Source organism: Musca vetustissima, unplaced genomic scaffold (genome assembly GCF_032173495.1).
Source record: "Musca vetustissima isolate MV318-11 ecotype Yass unplaced genomic scaffold, APGP_CSIRO_Mvet_v1 utg19183, whole genome shotgun sequence".
NCBI classification, from domain to species: Eukaryota; Metazoa; Arthropoda; class Insecta; order Diptera; family Muscidae; genus Musca; species Musca vetustissima.
This window is the reverse complement of record NW_026888809.1, coordinates 42,952-64,412: the sequence shown is the minus strand read 5'-3', so window position 1 is coordinate 64,412 and position 21,461 is coordinate 42,952. Positions and strand designations below refer to the sequence as shown.

The window sequence follows — 21,461 nt, the reverse complement described above, 5'->3', positions numbered from 1 at the left end:
ATGTCTACATATTCTGCAATTTTTCTGTCTTCTTCTCTCTGGTTTGGACCCCTTCTTCTTAATTTTCTTTCATTGTGTTATTCACATACGCACGCACTCACACAAATGCTGGCTGTTTCTCCACTTTTATGTTGCTCTGTTGTTGTTGTTATTGTTTTTCATTCATTCCATTTGACATTTCATGCGACGATGATTGAAACAACGATTTTGTGATTTTGTTCTGAGTTTCAGGTGTTTTCGCTGAAATCAATAGATATTCAATTATAGTGTCCCGGGATGCGATATGATAATGGTCGTAGAGCTGTTGAAGTTTAATGAATAAAAAGAGAATCTTTGAAAAAAATATAAAAAAATTCTAAATATTGTAAAGTTTTGTTTACGAAAAGTAGAATGACGGAAAGCAGATTAGTTATGGTGGTGGTGGTGTCAGGGATGGTAAAATTAATGTTTGGTACGAAATGTTCCGCAATGTAATTTCTTTGCAATTGAGATGGCAAAAATTTTACAAATGGTAAAAATAAATTTCGATTGTTTTTCATTGTTAATAAACAAATATATTCACTAAAAATATACAAATTTTGGGAATTAGATTTTTTTAAGATTTACATTTGATAATCATGGATATGGAATGATTACATTTGTTGAGACATATATATTTATTATTGAAGGGCTAAATATGTTTTACGGGCACCTCTCAGATAGGTATCCCTTCTGATACTAATTATAATAGCATATTTTATTTAGGGGAGAAATCCGTACTTCCCGAGATATGTTTCAAATTTCCAAAAATACTCACACTGTTTATTAAGTATCTTTAAGATTACCTCCGAAACGTTCTAAATTTTTACTACAGGTAGGTGTTTTAGTACTGATTACGACATTAAATTTTTGGGGAAAAATGTTTGAAATTTTTACTATAGATATTCCTTTTGCTTCTGATTTCAACCACATTTTTTGTAGAACTTTATACGTCGTATTCCATTTATTTAATAAGACCATTTGGTTAATCATAATTATATTTGAAATTGAATAAAATTTTCCATAGGAAATAGTCTAAATTTTCCACCCGTCCATAGAATAACAACCCATATACACCCAGGATAATGTACTAGTAAATGTACAATTGTACAAATATTTCCATCACTCGAAATGTAGTTCTTGTACTTCGTTGCATTACATGGAAATGGTGTAACACATAGTAATATTGGGAACAATTCCTAGTTCTATGCTAACTTAGTCATAATGAAACTATAAAAACATCTCTAAATCAAAGCTCTCTTCAAATCGGAATATTGTTTAAACAATTGTAAACATAAGAGTTAAAATATTTTGCGTCTGTAACACACACACGGTTTAGGTCGAATAATTTACCAAATTGTTATCGATCATAATGTTTAGAACGGTAAAACCAAAACAAAATCTGATATGTAGGAAAAATGTTCCCCGTATTTGACTCCAGTAATTTCCTTTCAACCCTGTTGACCCAATAATCTCCGGTTCCGGTATTATTCAGCTCAAACATATCTTCTAAGTTATACCACTCATTCACACAAACACACACACACACACACACTGTGGCAATTGTCAAACACTTTTGCACTCAAAATTCAATGACAAAAACAACTCACGTTCGCAGAGGACAAGAAAATTTCTTGATTGGCTTTGACTTATTGCACACAAATGGCAATTTTGTCTATCGATTTTTCATCACCTCCACAGGTTATCGCTTTCCCGATTTATACTGCATTCATTAATTTTCCAATCGTTTTATTAATTTCACAAGTCTTTTTTATTTATTTCACAATTATTTTCTAGAAATTTGTATTTATTTACAGCGAGTTAAAACTTTGTGTTTCAGTCAGACAAACGACTACGACGGCGACAATGATAATCGCTAGTGTTGTAAAGCGTACAAAAAATGTTTGTTGGTATTCATTATTACAGCCACCAGCAGTCCCAAACACGATTCCACTTTACATAAACAACAACAGCACGAATGTGTTGTCAAAATGTTTTCAAAATAATGTATTTTACTTTGTATGCGATCAAAATTGATTGTTTTTGCGAATATTTAATTTTTTTTTCACTATTTTCAATAGATTTCGATGGTTTTATTGCTAAAAATTCACTGCGATTCTTCAGCACGTTCCGTAAACCAGCTGTCTATAGACGATATTACCAGATTGTGGGAAAAATTATGTTTATAGGTATTTTGCAACGGAACGAATTCCCAATTGAATACAATAAAAAAGACGGTGACAATCGCTGAAACAAACTAAGGTTCGTTTAGACTTCAGATCGTAATAATGTGCATTCATTTAATGTGCCTCCATTTACCATAAAAAATTAAATTCACTCAATTTGCCTTCTATGACTTAGCATATACGTCATTAAACATATACGCTATGGAATTTCCATTTGAAGATGATTGTATTTAAGCGCTATTTCAATGGAGATTATTATACAGTAAGGAAAGTAGTAAAGTCGGACTGGGCCGACTATATGACACCCTTCACCGCTTTAGGTGAAGGGTGTCATTCATTCTACATGCCTCCTAACAGACGTCAGCTGTACGAAGCACCATTGACGTGAAATTGAACGAACTTAAATATGTGATCTTTATCTATATGTAAACCCACTAACATCAATCCCATAGCATAATTACAGAAGGTAGTCTCATTTGAGAATCTAATGCTGGCAACTCTTTTTAATTTGGAACTCATCTATCAATTTTAATTTATATTTCCCAAATTACATTAGGCGAGTTTATGCCAAAATTCGCACAAATTGAATGATTTTTATAGACTTTGGTGCACCATTTACATTAAATCGGACAAAAATGTATATAGGAGCTACATCTAAATCTGAACCGATTTTCATCAATTTCAATAGGGTTCGTCCTTGGACCTAATAAACGAGCTGTACCAAATTTCATCCAAATCGGATTATAAATGCGACCTGTATTTTGTTTACAATTTAACATCAACAGACGGACGGACATGCATAAATCGACTAAGAAAATTATTCTAAGCACATTCTCAAAAGGAAGAGGGTATAAAAATAATAAATAAAGTATGCTACAAAATACGTTACAATTCTAAATCATTGCTTACTAATATATGTCAGCTTGGCATATGCGTACTAGGGTACCAAGCCAGATGGAGGAAGAGGAGTAAAAAAAATATGTCAGCTGGTAAAAATTTGAATTTTTTAATTTATAGTGAATGCAGCACTGCTGTGGAGTATGTATGTATACGTAGTATCAAAGTACTGTTTACACTTAAAATAACATTTCTGACTAATATAATTATACAAGATAGTCTCATGCAGTCATACGTTTCCAATTTTTCATAAATTTGCCTTTAACAGCGTTGAGCTTTCAAAATGTAAATGGAAATAACTTCCTTCGAAATGTATGTATATAATGTGTTCAGTGGCAAAAACTGCTAAATCTATACTAATAAAAGAGTAAAGTGATTGACTGACTGATTTAACGATTCATCAACGCCCAGACGAAACGGTTGAAGCTAGAATCTTGAAATTTTGGGTGAGGGTCACTCTTGGCCCAAATGTGACAGATAAGGCTGGGTTTTTGGAAATTCGTACTAGAACGGTACGAAAAGTACTAAAAAGTACTAATTCTATACTAATAAAAGAGTAACGATTACTGATTTAACGATTCATCAACGCCCAGACGAAACGGCTTGAATGAGGGTCACTCTTTGCCCAAATGTGACAGATAAACTGTACGAAAAGTACTACAAAGTACTAATCTATACTAATAAAAGAGTAAAGTGATTGTCTGACTGACTGATTTAACAATTCATCAACGCCCAGACGAAACGGCTGAAGCTAGAATCTTGAAATTTTGGGTGAGGGTCACCATTGATCCAAAGGTGACAGATAAGGCTGGGTTTTTGGAAATTCGTACTAGAACGGTACGAAAAGTACTAAATTTATTTGTATTTGTCGAACCGGTGCAGCTAGAAATCTGAAATTTAGATTGAGGGTCACTGATGGAGTGTAGAATAGATGTAGCAAAGGAAATTTGAACTATAAGTATCGGAAAAGTACTGAAATGTACTAAATTTGGTACAATTTCGAAGCATGTGAATGGATTGAGCTAAAAACTTGAATTTTGGAATGAAAATTAAGGTTGAGAATTAGGGTCGATATGAAGAGAGTTTGGAAAGAGTGTACTCGTGTGAACGAAAAGTACTATATGGTACTATATTTGGTGCAAATTTGATTTGGAGGAACAACTCGAGCTGGAATCCTGGAATTTGAAATTAAAATTAACGTCGGAGTGTAGGATTGAGATATGAACGTAGTTTTGGAAAATATGTTACTATGTATACGAAAAGTAATAAATCGTACTATAATCGGTACAGTTTGGATTTGGGTGATCCTTTAGAGCGGGAACAATGCAATTTGGAGTCAGGATCACTGTAGGGGTGTGGGATTGGGGTCAGGATTCAGTTTACGAAAAAATACTTATGGGTACTAAATGGTACTAAATTTGGTACAAATTGAATTTTTGTTGAACCAATAGAATCATGAAATTTGGAGCCAGGATCACTGTTGAGGTGTAAGATTGAGATATGTAGGAAGTTTTAGAAATTTGTACTAATGTGTACTAAATTTGGTACAATTTGAATAGGGAGTGAACCGATAGAGTTGGAATCCTGAAACTTGGATTTGGGATCACTGTAGGGTTGGGATATGTAGGAAGTTTTGGAAATTGGTATGTAGGAAGTTGGTTTGGATTAAGTTGGAAGTTTTGGAAATTCGTACTACTGTGTACTAAATTTGGTACAATTTGTATTGTAGATGAACCGATAGTTTTGGAAATTCGTACTACTGTGTACTAAATTTGAATTTTAGTTGAACCAATAGAATCATTTAGTTGAACCAATAGAATCATGAACCAGGATCACTGTTGAGGTTTAAGATTGAGATATGTAGGAAGTTTTAGAAATTTGTACTAATGTGTACTAAATTTGGTACCATTTGAATAGTGGGTGAACCTATGGAGTTGGAATCCTGAAACTTGGATTTAAAATCACTGTCGGGGTGTAGGTTTGGGTTAAGTAGGAAGTTTTGGAAATTCTACTACTAAATTCGGTACAATTTCAATTGTGGGTGAATTAATAGAGTTGGAATCCTGACATTTGAATTTGGAATCATTGGTTGAGGAGGGTACTTATGGAAATAATGTGCGCTAAATGAAAATTTGTTAAAATTTGGATTTGGGTGAACCTTAGAGCTCGAATCATGAAATGAGTACTTAATGGTACTCAAATTTAATTTATGGTCGATATTAATGTGTGGATAATTTTTTTAGACATACGCAGTTTTATCTAAAAATAAAATAATATGTTAATACATTATTAAATATTTCCTACATTCGCTAACGAAGTTGCTGGCATATGCCAGTATCTATATAAAAGAGTTGCGTTATAAGTGACTGACTGATCATCAACGCCCAGACGGAACGGCTAAAGCTAGAAACTTGAAATATGGCATGTAGGTTGGTTTTGGTGCGTAGGCGTGTGATAAGGCGGGGTTTTTGGCTATGGCAAATAAAATGTTTTGTGGAAATATTTTTAGAACATTTTTACTAAAAATTAATGACAGTCCAATCCCACATGTATATGTGTAATGAATAATGGGCAGGAATTTTATGTACAAATACCGACAATTTTTTTCATTGAGGATTGTGTAACACGTAACGCACCAAAAATATATTGTGTATTTATGTTATTTATTTTAACTATAAAAAGATTCGCTAACAACGTAGCGGGCCTATGCTAGTAATTTATAAATATTTTGAAGTTCCCTGCCTCTAAAACTTATAAATATAAGTTGTAACAACCCTGTTTAAATCTAGAGAGCAATGTTCAGCTTTAGAAAATATATTTTATTTAATCTATTGGAAATATGCCAATCGACATACATAAAATCTTATGGAATTTATTTTTCATTTTATTAGAAATTGATATAGGATTTCCCATGACATAATTACAGAAGATATTTGAGAATTTTATGATGGCAACCCTTTTTAATTTGAAACTGTAATTATGCCATGATAATCTTTATTCAAAGCAGTCTCATTTGAGAAATTAATGACAACCCTTTTTAATTTGGTACTCATCTATCAATTTAAAATTGTATGAAAAATAAATTCCACAAAATTTTATGCATGTCGAATGGCATATTTTTAAAAAAAAAGTGTATACTTTCTGTAAATAAATATATGCTTTTTGTATTAAAATTGCTCTTAAGATATCACTATAGATGTTACAAAATATATTTATAGATTATAGAGGCTGGAAAATTGAAGATAATAAACATTTTGTAATTATTGCCACTGAACACGTGTTGTGCGTACATTATTTCATTTAAATTTTGAAAGCTGAATGTTATCATAAGTAAAATTATGAAAAAATTGGAATCACAGACATATGATGACTGAGCCTACCTTGTGTAATTATGCAATGCATGATTATATACATGGCATAATTATTAAAGGTAGTCTCATTTGATAATCGACGATGGCAACCCCAGTAACTCTGTACTTGATTTTGTCATGGTACAATTATAAAAAAAGTAACAGCAAATCCCAGCTGATTTGATTCCAACGTAATACCAGTGTCAATATGAATTTGACAAATTATGTTTTTAAAAATCACCCAACAGGAAAATTGGGAACGGATACAATTTGAAATTGTTCATTATTAAAGGTGCTCCCGTATTCAATTTACTCAATCTGCCTGCTGGGAAAGTTTGAGGAAGCACATCTTTCTTCAAGGAATTTCATATGTGTTACACATATATATGGAAATGGCTTAAATATAGGAAAGATGTGGAAGCGATAGAAATATAAATTTGATAGATTTTCATTCATGTTTTTCAATTTTTATTTTGAGGATGCGAAAATATTTCATTTTCAAAATAAAAATAATTTGATGATAATTTGTTTATTTGTTTACATTTTTCTGTCAAAGGAGTTGACACTAGTAGAACTTACAACAACAAATTTCCATGTGGTTGTTGTATCGTTTTTTTGTACAACAACACTTGCTGTTACCTTTTATTATTATACCATGGATTTTCTCATTATCAAATAAAATTAATATTGAAACCATAACCATTTACGTACGACGAATGGCATATTTGAAAATATTGAAATAAATTATATTTTAAAATAATTTTATTTCAATATTTATATAAAGTATTATTCCACATAGTCCGTTTCTAACATAGTTGCTAACTTTCCTCTTTCCTTTTTGAGCTATTCAATGAGAAAATCTCAAGGCAGGACAGTTAATGGTATTTATTAACTTCAGTAGTGTTGACGGGTTATTTTGAAGAATTTTTGTATTTTGATTTTGCAAAATAGTCAGGTGTAATCCCAGTTTTGTGTTTTTATAAAAAAAAACTATATTAGTGGGGAAAGAATGGCATTGTCCAGAAGGTAAAAGGCAATAAGTCCATATTTTACAATTCTACAGTCATTCCGCTTTGGTTTCCTCCTTTTTTTAATATTAGCATCATACACAACTACGATCTAGTCATGATCGGTTGTTTCTCCTGGGTCTATGTTTGCTGTCAGGCTCGACGATGGACTTTTAAAAATGTTCACACTATGAGCAGTTTATTATTTTGCCATCAGTTGTACGTACATAACTAAGGAGGAAATAAAAATTATAATTTTTGGCAATAAAGGTACAGTAAGAAAAAATTTTGAACATATGCGTGCATGAGACTGCCTTCCTTATTGAATTCATATTATTAAAGGAATGTTAAAAACAACATATATCATCGAATTTCTCAACTTTTTATTTTATGGAGTTAACCGATATGTGTACTGAGCGGATGAAATGATTTTGTCTTTTTCAGGTGATTTTCATTCAAGAGAAAATCGAAATAACGTATTTGGGGAAATAAAAATATCAAATTCCAATAAAAATATGAGTTAAAATCTTACTTTTTATTATAATAGTACGTTTACATTATACCGGATTTCGTTAACCCAGTGGGTTTCCATTGTATATATGTCAAATAAATCCTCATGAAGTGGGTTAACCCGGTAAAAAGTTCTAATGTAAATGCCGTTTAAAATTCGTGGTAACATTTTTTTCTGTTTGTAAACAAGTGTGAGTGTGTATGTATATGTAAACACATACCAGTGTAAAGAACCTTAATTTATTTTCAGGATTTCGTAAATCCACATAATATAAAGCGCCTATGTAAATGCGCTATAATACGACTACAGAGAGTAAAATTTCCTTCCATATAAATATGTGTGTTGGTAACCCTATTAAGTTGTGTGCAGAGTTGCATTCGCATCGTATTGATTTGTTTTGTACTTTTTCATCGTACCATCTGCTGCGACTGTGCATCAAGCGCATATAAACTTTGACAGTTTGTTATTGGGAGCAAATTTTGTGTTTACAGAAATTTTATTTTGATTCGTTTTCAGACGAAATAAATATTTTAATTTTCGAAAGTTTCTGTAAATAAAGGAGAATAGGGCGCACATCGTGATTTGGACCAATGTCAGAAAGTGCAGAGACGACTCAACAAAAAATGGACAGACGCAAAAAACGCACATCGACCAATCAGTACATGATGTACATTGAAATGATGGAAAAGGACCCCATCTTTGCCACAGGACGCGTACCTAGAGACTATGATCCCAATTATTTGTCGAGAAAATGGAAAGAGCTGTCGGATAAACTGAATGGATGTAGTAATGGACCGACATTGACTTCCGAAGAGTGGCGTAAGGTAAGTGTGCAATGTTGTGGCAGTGGTGGTCGATGGCGCCATTCTATTGCAGTGAGGGGGAGCAGTTGCACTTTATTCCCTGCCATGTCATTTCATCGCTTGTTTCTATTTTCGTAGCGTTTGAACGACTGGAAGAACACTACACGCTGTAAATATAGACGCAGTATATCGGGTGAAAAGGATATCACAATGACATCGCTGGAAATGCGTGCTTTGGAACTCTTCGGCAAAGTGCCGGCACAATCAGCACCCGAACAAATTTCAATACATTTCAAATCGGAAAAGGAGGAAGACATCGATGATATGGAACACATGCCGACTACGGAAACATTCCAGAAGCAATTGCAGGCAGCCGTCGAAGAAGCTATTGGCGATGATGACGATCACATTGTTGAAAACGAAGCAGAGGAGCATGAGGAAATAGTGCCGGAGACTAACCACAATACAACAGTGCAACATGCCACGACTGTTACAACAGGAATTAACCAAAATAATGGACATTCGAGTGGTGGCGGTGCACCACAGCCGGGTACTACATATCGTACTATTGTTGTAGAGGACTCTGCCTACCACGAGGACGACAATACACCCGAGGAGCAATTGGAATTCATAACACATCGACGTTCAACATGTTCCAGTTCGGGTGTACAAACGGTGGTGACAACACCATCGGGTACGGTGACAAAATTGATAAATGGTGATATACCGCTGAAGAGACTACGTTCACAAATATCCGATCAAATTATTTATGAAGGTAAGTGGGAAACCAAATAACTGTATTTTGGTCTTCATTCTTAGTGTAAACATTACATTTTACATGGAATCCAGTCCTTCAAAGGACTGGATAATTGAAAATAATTATCTTGTAAATATAATTATTTTCAAGTAGGCTTATTCCCGGATAAGAATAATTCATGTCAGATGTTTGATTATCCATTGCTTAAGGGTATGGAAGGCATTTATCAGTTTTCGTATACCTAAATCAAATTGGAAATGCCACAATTAACCATTTTGTATTTTACGAATCTCTTCGTGTGAAAAAATCTTCTTCATAGAAAATTTTCGATATAATTTCAATATTCAATATTTTTTTAATAATTTTTCTACCACGCTCATGCGGTATTTTCGGTATGTTTAAGGTTCTTGTCTAATTTGCAAATCTAAGTGTCCGTACTTTTGTATTCGTTTTCTCTTGGCACAAATTACCGTAGTATATTAAAATTTCGATATATTTTAGATACTTTGAATATCCACTCCAATGTCCGACCTGAATCACTTGTTTCTTGTTGCAAATATTAAAAACTATGACCAATTATATATAAAAAGTGCATTTCTTACACAGTTTATTATTAATTTTGTGACGTGACATTTGTAGAAATTATTACTCACATCTACTTAATATTTTCTACTTACAGTGAAAAAGGCGCCACCTTCGTCACGTCCCACATTTACGGTATCACATCCACACATACAGCATCATCAGACACAAACACAAAGTCATCATCAGCAGCAACAACAGCAGCCGCAGCAACACCATCATCAAACAATCGTACAAGAGGTTCCCGCAACTTCATCAACATCCACACTGGCCGGTCAGTTATTTGCATCACAGGATATTCGAGAGGTAGCCCGACAACTAAAACGTCTGGCTGATATAAAAACAGAGAAACTCAAATTTGAAATTGCCCGTTACAAATTCAACAATCCCGGCTTCAATTACAACTTCAATCCCTTATAGTAGCATGAAACCGACAATGGCCATTATATACAAACCAATGTCGACATAAATGAACCTTATTATTCCTAAAAAAAAATCATATTGTAAAGTTTCAATATTTTATTTTCTAACATAACCGTATCTTTTAGTGACGTCATATGTTTTTACTTCTCCGAACTAAAACAAAATATTCTAATTATTATTTTATTTTTATAAATTATTTAAGTAATATTAAGTTTAGCAGCCATTCTATATATACATAACTACATAATTTTGTTGTAATTAGCTGGAGCAGTTTTTTTATTGTTTAAAAATGTTTAGTTCTATTTTTTATAAACCAAATTGTTATTTTATCCAATCCCACCACCACGTCCATCCAGCTTTGTAATTACGTAGAAAGACAACGTATTGTAAATTATAAAGCTTCTCACTTGTATGTCCTTTATATCTCAGCCATTCGATTTTATTTTTGAACAAACAATTGTTCTATAACATTTTAATTGCTACTTTTCTCTCTTTAGATTTGCATTATTTACATGACTGTGGATAAGTTATCATTTTACATATATAGATGTATGATCAATTGTAGTCAGATAGTTTTAGTCGTCATTTTTCATAAACTTTTGAATATACAAAAATAAAGTGAATCAGCAACAATATACATACACAAAAAATTAAATGTTTTAACATTTTTTTTTTTTTTGTAATTTGAATATTCATATGAAAAATTAATGTTTATAAATAATTAATTACAACTAAGGATTATAGAAAACAAATCACACAAAATAAATGATTAATTCAATTTCTGTTGTTTTGTTTTTCATTCTTTTAGAAAATGTGAAATATCGCACGCTAATATAAAACTTCATTTAACTATAAGTTTGAGCCCTAATCTTCGATTTTCTGTATATTTGATACGCCCTATTGTCCCTTAATGACACTTTAAATATTAAGATGTACCTGTAATGATCTATGTTTAGATCCCAAGGATCGTTGGACAGATTCCGTTTTTTTTTTGCCGAAAAAATATTATTTTGAAAAAGATAATAAAACACGGTTTCCAACTAGAGGTGTTATTTTGAATTTCGCCGTTGCTGTCACTTTGTAGAACGCTACGCCACGATAAAAATTGGAACGAACGTTTATCTCAAACAGTTGCATTTATCTATATAAGAATAATTGTCACCAATTTGTAGAGGTTCGCAAGTGATGAACCGCAATATATACATATTTAAATTAACTTATTCCAATATGGAATACCATAAAATTTAGCAAATAAATATGTTGTTGCATTTTATTGACGTCTACAAAAGTGTATCCCATAACAGAATGTCTCAAATATTTTTTACCTTAAGGCTAAAGCAAAATATGAACATAAAATAACAGCACAACTGCCACCAATAGGGCTAGTACAACAACAACACGCTGTTGAACTCCACGATTATCCAGAACATCAAACATAAGAATAAAAGATCAATGTGTAGTCATGTCCTCATTGAAAATCGATTCGTTACTGATGTAACACCAAAACGAAATGTTCATAAAAATACCAAAACATATCATAGCTGAAAAAAATTTAAATGCTTTGTGTGTGGCAAGAAAAATTTGTGAAGATTACCTTACTAGTCGGTTTTGTAATATTAAAGGAACACTCCCATTTACGAATGCCATGTGCAAAGAGATCAACCGATGACAAAAATCAAAAATATTATGTTTATATAGTACAAGTTGATACACACCTATCGGACCGATCTTTCCTGTGACATCGTCTAAAGGTTTGAGAAAGGAACTAGGAGGAGTACATTGAACTCGGATATGATATAAATCGGTGGGGATTGAGATAGAGGGTAAAGTTCTTCTTTTAGAGCTTCAAGATTTTTTACGAAATTTGAATTATAGGTATTCATGAATATCCGAAAGGAATTGGCAAAGACATAAAAGTATAAAGATACCACAATTCATATATCGACGTTTATCATAACAAGGCGAATAATGTTAAACTTTTTAAGCGCTATATCACATTTTTTTTACTTTTTTAAATTGTATACACACATTTGCGCTTGTTGGTGTTTATACCCACACTGTGGTACAGGGTATTATGTCTTTGTGCATATGTTTGTAACAGGCAAAAGGAACCGAGATAGACCCATGGTTCCTTTTGAGAATATGTATAGAATCTCTATACATACATCTCTATACGTCCACGTATTTTTGTGAAGAAAGTGTAGCTCACATTTATGATCCGATTTAGATGAAATTTGGCACATGTCACTTATTTGGCCCAAGGACGGACCCTATTAAAATTGGAGAAAATCGGTTCAGATATAGATACAGCTCCCATATAGTTTCGTCCGATTTTATGTAAATGGAGCACCATTCTGCCAATATTTGCCCGATTGAGACAACATTTTGCACAGAGTATTGACTTAGACCAGATTGAGGTATGCGAAGTTTTGTTGGAATCGGGACAGATTTAGATATAACTCCCATATATAGTTTCGTTCGATTTTATTTAAATGGAGCACCAAAGAGTAAAATTTAGGTCGATTGGCACAACATTTTGCACAGAGTACTCAATTAGGTCTAGATTGGTGCATGCCAAGTTTTGTTGAAATCGGTTCAGATTTATATATAGCTACCATATATAGTTCGTCCGATTTTATTTTAATGGTGCACCATACTATCAATGTTTTCCCGATTGAGACAAAATTTGTTTGTACTAAACTAGGTCTAGATTGATGCATGTCAAGTTTCGTAATGGATTTTGTCTCGAGATAAATTTTTGATAGCGCACTGATAGCGAAATGGCGGATGCAATGGTTGCTCAAATACGTCCACTTATATAAAGATATTTTACATATTTTGCTCGATTTAATTTAGTTCATATATCTATGTACTTCACAGTTAATTTCGTCCATTTCAATGCTCCTCCAAAGATGCTATGTCCATTCTATCTAAAGGATATTGTACATATAAGCTTGTATGTATCCAAAGTGGTGACCGTCCGACTATTGAAGGTGTACTATTAGTATGAGACCGAGAAAAATTACGTATGTATGTAAATTTAACATGCGTACATATGATCTATATTAAAATAAAACATTGTTTTTTTTATTTTGGAAATCATCTACTACGGTTGCTCAAAGTCGGAAATATTGGGAGTTGTTGCAACATATACCTATAATCGGATGAAACTATATATGGAAGCTTAAATATATTTAGAGTTTAAATATATTTAGAGTAGATGATTTCGTTAAAAAACAATGTTTTATCTTAATATAGATCATATGTAAGCATGTTTAATTCATATATGTTTATTAAAAAATATAAATAAGTTTTCTATGGGAAGGCATACTAATCGTGAATCACTTCAGATTTATTTATGGCAAAGGAAACATCCTTAGCCAAGGAAACATTATTTGATTTTTTTAGATACCTTATCAAAAATCTTATACATATATAGTTTCATTTGCCTAAACCGAAAAGAATACAACACTTTTCACTTCTTCAACAATAGACTTCTGGATGTATTCTTCAATTATTTCTATTAACTCGTATTCTGGGAATCAGGGGGTTGATGCTGAGAGTCGATAACGTTCGGAATTATGGACGTACGATCGAAATTTCGTACTTTTGGTATTCTTCTTTCACTATTTTGTATAATTTGTATATGCTATCGGCAAAACGGCTCAATTTTGAGATTCTGCATTTTTTTTCTTCCGAACGTTCCCACGCCTCACTTTCCCACCCCTGCCGACCGAGGGGGAGACCTCCCCTTTCGTAGGGATCGCGTACACACCATAATCCGCATTATGGTGAGAGGGAATAGAAAACTATCTACAGAATCTACTCCAACAGCCAGTTTATTATTAAGTTGCACTACTCATTTAGAAATACAATTATATTAGATTTTATAAGATCAACATTTTTGCTAAAATCTACATTAGAGTACACAGAATTAAAATCAATACAAATTTTACTGAGTGGATCTCCCATAGAATAATTTGTGCGATGAAAATCTACATATAATAGTTGATAATATCTACTAGATCGAAAAGGAACATTTATTTTAATAGATGAAATTAGGAAATCAGAGGGTATATTACCATTTAATATTTTTAGTACCATCATAGTGTTCAACATAATACGTCTACTTTTTAATGAAGGTAACCGAATTAATTTTAACCTGCTAGTGTAAGAAGGCAACACAAAATCACTATTCCAATCTAAACCTCTCAGTGCAAAAAGTAAGAATTGTTTCTGCACTGATGATTCGATTTTATCGGAATATATTGCATATTGAGGATCCCATAAAACAGAACCATATTCTAATATAGGTCTAACAAGAGACGTGTATAGTTGTTTTGTTATATAAGGATCCGAGAATTCTTTGGCCCACCGTTTTATAAAACTTAATACAGCATATGCTTTATTTACCATAGAAATAACATGATTGTTAAAGTTTAACTTTGGATCCATTAAAATACCAAGATCCACGAATGTTTCAACTGTTGATAAAACCGAACCGTTAACATCGTATTGCCTCATCAATGAAGAATTTCTAGAAAAACACATATGTTTACATTTGTTCAAATTTAAATCCATACAATTTAATCTGCACCATTGAAAATAGTTATTTAAATCATTTTTGAGTAAAATGGATTGTTTCTCAGAATTATGGGTCATGAATAACTTGACATCATCTGCATACATTAACAATTTAGAATGTACTACAGAAGTTGGCAAATCATTTATAAACAATAGAAAAAGAACCGGCCCGAGGCGACTTCCTTGTGGAACACCTGAAGGTACGTTAATCGATTTTGAGAGACATCCTTCAAACAAAACTAGCTGTGATCTATTTTGTAAGTAAGATGATATCCATTTGACTAAGTTTATACTGAAGCCCATATTATCTAATTTATATAATAAGAGTTCATGGTTAACCCTATCAAAAGCTTTACTAAAATCTGTATAAATGGTATCAGTTTGATTTCGCTGAACAAATCCCTTTATTACAATTGAAATAAACTCTATAATATTTGTTATAGTTGAAAGGCCACTACGAAAGCCATGTTGATATGGACTTAAAATTTTGTGAGAAATAACAGCAGTAACTAATTTTTCAAACAATTTTGGGATATCACTTAATTTTGCAATTCCTCTGTAGTTTGAGACGTTTGATAGACTACCAGACTTGTGCAACGGTACTATAGAAGATTTCTTCCATATAGTGGGAAAATAACCGAAATTTAAGGAATGATTAAATAGCAACGTAAGAGGCGTTGCTAAAGTGTCAGAACAAAATTTGAGAATTATGCTAGGTATACCATCTGGACCTGGAAGTTTAATTGGTTTTAGAGTATGTAAATTTTTAGCAACATCTTGACTTTGTAAAAAAGGCATATATATTTGATCAATTTTGGATAGCTTTTAAAGATGTGAGCTTATATTTGGACAAACTGCAGATGAATAAGTAGAGGCGAAAAAATTTGCAAAACATTCTGCTATTTCAGAGTTTTTTACAAACTCCTTATTGTTGCATTTCAAAATTGTGGTTTTTGAGGAGACTTTTCTTTTTAAGTTAACAAACTCATTAAATGACTTCGGATTAGTTTTAAAATTATTTTTGATCTTGTTGAGGTAATTATTATACAATCTACGGGACTCTATGGTATATTTGGACCTAGCAACAGAATAATTAGCGTAGTCTATAGATGATCCTGACTTCTTATATTTTCGAAAAAGTTTATTTTTTAAATTTTTTATACTTGATAACTCACGCGAAATCCATGGATATTTTTAATTCTAACAGTTGGAACACATTCAGAAATAAATTTTTTTAGACTATTATAAAATTTATCTATTATAAATTCAAAATCGGAGAGATTCTTACATTGACATGCAGTTGTCCAGTTTACAGATGAAATAAGAGAATTAAGCTTTCGAAAATTTGCTTTTTTATAGTTAAGAATATTTTTAAATGAGTCACATGAACTTTCGTTAATTGTAGAATTATGGCTCATGGTTATATATAATGTTGGATGATGATTATCTTCTGGAGTACATATAGCAGGAATTCGAATTAATTCAAAAAATTGTGTAAAATTTACAAATACTAGATCAAGGATTCTATCATTACAATTTAAAATATTATTTATTTGAAGGAGATTAATTTCACAAAATCGATTAACAATATCAAATGTATATTGGTTTACATTTGCTTCAGATGTCAACGGCGTTAAACTTTCTGAGTCTGGCAATGAGAGCCACTTTACAGATGGCACATTAAAATCACCAAGAACTAGAATTCTATCGGAATCATTCATAATATTAATAATTGAGGTTAGTGCTGCTAAATGCTGATTATAAATATCAAGATGTGATGAAGGAGGTATATATGAGCACGTAACGAATAGTTTAAATTTACCCAATTCAATTGATATGCAGATAAATTCTATGTCAGAAAAACAATTTAATTTAATTAAATTAGTGGAAAATTTGGCATCAACTGCAATTAAGACGACGCCACCTTTTTTTACCAGTACGATCTTTTCTAAATATTTGATATTTTGAACACATAATTTCACTATTTAACACAGACGTTTTGAGCCAAGTCTCAGTAAACACAATAATGCTAAATTCAAAACCAATGCTATCAGTAAATAAACGAGTTAATTTAGTGTTTAACCCCCTTACATTCTGATAGCAAATGGTTAATAGGTTATCTAGTTTTTTGATACTGGTTCAGAGATTCTGCATTATAAAGTCGAATATACAAAAGAATAAGTGTAAAGGGGTTTCAAATCTCGAGTTACACCCATTTGCGTTGACAGACGTCCTAATATGCCATCAAAAGAGTGTACCACTGTTGATAATATTTATTATATAGGTAGAATCTAAAAAAAAAAAAACAAATTTAAGCTAAATTTCCAAATCATCGAAAAATAGGGAAACCGCTATATTGGGAATATGGATTAACGTGTGCTAATATAGCCCATCATTAAACTTGGCCTACCTGCAGACAATAGGCAATTCTCTGCCAAATGTTGTCGATCTTTTCGTTGGGAGACTGATTAAAACAGACACTACACAAACAAATCGGATACAATATTTTGTGTATAAATTTCAAATTATATTTGCTTTAAAAATTGTATGTTAATTATTTTGTTTAATTTTCGCGAAGCAGATGGTTTTTATTTACGTTTTTTTCACAGTGTTGGTTATTGTTTTTTTGCTTTCACATTACAACACTAAATTATAAAACGATTCGTTACGTGTCGACTCTCAGAATTAGAAAATTACGAACGATCGGAATTATTTGTTATTATTTCTCTATCGACTCTCAGCCCAAACGTTCTCTCCAAACGTTTCCCAAGTTTACGTCTACTGATATTATTCGGGAGGATTTACTTCCTCCCAATGCTATAAAATTGTTTCAATGATCACATTAACTGTATTCCCTTGTTATTTCAATATATTTTAATCTTGTTTGTCCGTAACATGTTCTGCACGTTTTAAACATCTTTCATTCTCGATATAAAGGCCTGAATCCTCAGGACTGACCCCCCTTCGTACTTCCCTGATGGGAGCTATATTTAACCCTTTGTGGCCCAATGTTGCCCACAGGCAACAAAATGTTTTAGAGCTTATATTTAATACGCTGCTTGTATATGTATATTAGTTGGATTACATATGTTAAGAGCTGATTATGGACGACACATATCAAAAGAAACATATAAAAAATTCAAAATTTTGGCCAAGTTATAAGCATTTCAATATATAGATGAGTGCAAAAATGTGTACAGTACCAATTACCGTATACAGTACAAATTATTTAAATCGCTTCGTATTCGAAATATACGAATTGTATCCTCCAAATTGTTGTTGAGCCTTGTAAAAAAGAACCTAAAGAATAATTAAAAGTGATTTTTTCGTCGATATTGCATTTGCTTTACTTGATATTGGACTTTTATTTTTCAGAAAGAAGGTACTGTATCTCCCGAATGCAAGGATGTAGCGACGTCAAATTTTGTGCATATCCTATTTAGGATAGATATATTAAATCTGTGCACAGAAAATAGTTCTATAGTCACGGAACAAAATTCGGGGCTCAAAGGGTTAAATCTGAATCGATTTCAACAAAACTTCACAGATATTAAACTGGACCCAATTCAGTACGCAGTGCAAAATGTTGTCTCGACCGTACAAAGATTGGGTGTTTGGTACACCACATGATAAAATCGGACAAAAATTTCATATTCCAATAGGGTTCGTCCTTGAGCCAAAAAAGTGATTTGTGCCAAATTTCATCCAAATCGAATTATAAATGCGACATGTACTTTGTTTACATCAATTCTATGCATATTCTCAAAGGAACAAAAAATACATACTGTACCACAGTGTGTGAATGGTATAATAAATTTAAAGCTATTTTTACATATATTCTGATTTCTATTTGTGTCTTTTGCAACAAAATCTATAAAAAGTGTAAAGTATTTCTTCGAAAAAAAAAAAACTGTTTTACCGCAACTCTCATCAGTTATGTGAGTTTTTATACCCTTCGCCACACTGTGGTACAGGGTGTCTTTGGACATATGTTTGTAACAGGCAAAAGGAATCGAGATAGACCCATGGTTCCTTTTGAGAATATGCACTTTCTGAGTCGATTTACGCATGTCCGTCTGTCGTCCGTCCGTCCACGTCCATGTATTTTTGTGAACAAAGTACAGGTCGCATTTATGATCCGATTTTGATTAAATTTGGCTCAGTTCACTTATTTGGCCCAAGGACGAACGCTATTGGTTCAGATTCAGATATAGCTCCCATATATAGTTTCATCCGATTTTATGTAAATGATGCACCAAACTCCTAATATTTGTCGGATTGGGACAAAATTTTGCACAGAGTACTGAATTATGTCCAGATTGATGTCTTTGAAGTTTTCTTAATATCGATTCAGATTTAGATATCGCTCCCATATATAGTTTCGTCTGATTTTTTGTGAATGATACACCAAACTCTCAATATTTGTCCGATTGGGACAAACTTTTGCACAGAGTACTGAATTAGGTTCAGATTGATGTAAACGAAGTTTTGTTAAAATCGGTTCAGATTTAGATATAGCTGTCATATATTGTTTCGTCCCATTTTATGTAAATGATGCACCAAACTCCCAATATTTGTCCGATTGGGACAAAATGTTGCTCAGAGTACAGTATTGGTTCCAGATTGATGTCTGCGTAGTTTTGTTGAAATCGGTTCAGATTTAGATATAGCTCCTATGAATGATGCACCAAACTCCCAATATTGTCCGATTGAGAAAAATTTTGCATAGCGAATGCAATTGAGGAAAAAATTATGTGTGATAAGGTATCTTGAAATCGGATCAGATTTTGATATATGTAGGTCTTATATGGGAAATATTGCCAATTTTTTAATATTCCATTTTCAAAAAATCAGTTTTTTTTTGTTTTTGTGGCACATCGATGATTTTTGGTACACATAAAGGGAAAAATGTTCTGACTCCGAAACCGCTCGCGATCAAATTTTTGGTTGATGCGCGCAAAAGTTATCGAGGTTTTAATTTTGGGCATAAGAAAAAAATCTTAAAATTACGCCGTTTATTATATTGACCAAAAACGTTGATATAGATATTCCTCCGTAAAATAACAATATGAATATATTATAATAATCACGATAAAGTTGTACATCTTCGCGAAATATGAGAAAAATAACATGACATACACACACCTAAAAATTAATTTAAAAATATCTACATAATCTAAATACCATGATGAATCAAATGATATAAAAATCGCACAGGTCCGTGTAGCGGTTTGTAAATCACAGCGACAACAAAACAAGATATTGAGGAAAAATATTTGTTTTTGTTCCAAAAAATAATGTCATCATATTTATTTTTTTAATTTTATACAAGAAATTTCAGAAAAAATGTTGGGACTATTCTGCTATTTTACAAAAATTTCGCCGATTTTGGATTTGCGGATTATATCAAGACCCTTCCGATAAATTTTAGGGTTCTATAAATAGGAATAAATCTTAAAATAAAATAATATTATGAAATATACATTTAAAATAGCGTCTAAATCGCGTAATTCTCAAAATCATTTGATGCGCATGCGGTTTCCAGGAAGTACTGAAGTTTATCTTCCAATCCATATATATTTTGCGAAATTTCATTTGACGGCTAAGATGTGCCACACGTTGCATTGAAGTACCCAAAAAATCGTAAAACGCGAATAATTTCCGAAAACTCCATATGCCATTAACGCGCATCCGATTTCGGTGTGCACCCTAAAAAATACATCGATCTATACCGATTTCAATGTGGTCCATTAAGAACTGTTTTTGAGATAAATTGGGTACATCTCTCTTTCGGCTGAAGTTTTTAAAATTCTCTTTTCGAAAAAGATCAAAATCCGTATGAGGTCATTTATTGTAGCGGAAATGATCCACAGAAAACGCAAATAAATCCGCGATATTTTCAAAAACATTTTTTTTTGCCAAATTTCGTGTTTTTGGGAAGCCAGTTCCCGCCGTTCTAGTAGATGGATTTCAAGAAGAAGATTTTATATCATCCGAAACGTAAATAACCTTATTGATCGCGAGTACCCATATCATTCAGTTGACTGATCTAAAAATTTGGCCCGAAAAATAGGTTTTTTAGAAATTTGATCGCACAAAATTCTCAACTTCGGATGAGTATTACTCTGAAGCTGTGCATACTACATACACAAAATACATATCAAATTACGTAGATTGGCGACTACAATAATCTTATAATCGATTTTTATAAATTCCTGTATGCGTATTAAAGCTAGAAGTAAAATTAAAAAAAAAAAACACTCAAAATCGAGCTTCAAAATGTCAGCATCATTTAAAGGTAGATGCAGTTAAAATTTTGAAAAATGATACATAAGGGGCGTAG

General features: G+C 32.3%; 1 protein-coding gene across 1 annotated transcript; it reads left to right on the top strand.

Moving 5' to 3' along the window:
- Positions 1 to 8,513: 8,513 nt before the first annotated feature.
- Positions 8,514 to 10,596, top strand: LOC133336616 (uncharacterized). Its single transcript, XM_061544898.1, has 3 exons — positions 8,514 to 8,793; positions 8,911 to 9,547; positions 10,209 to 10,596. The coding sequence occupies exons 1-3, from the start codon at positions 8,560 to 8,562 to the stop codon at positions 10,529 to 10,531; spliced, it is 1,194 nt and encodes a 397-aa protein (XP_061400882.1). The 5' UTR covers positions 8,514 to 8,559; the 3' UTR covers positions 10,532 to 10,596.
- Positions 10,597 to 21,461: the final 10,865 nt, after the last annotated feature.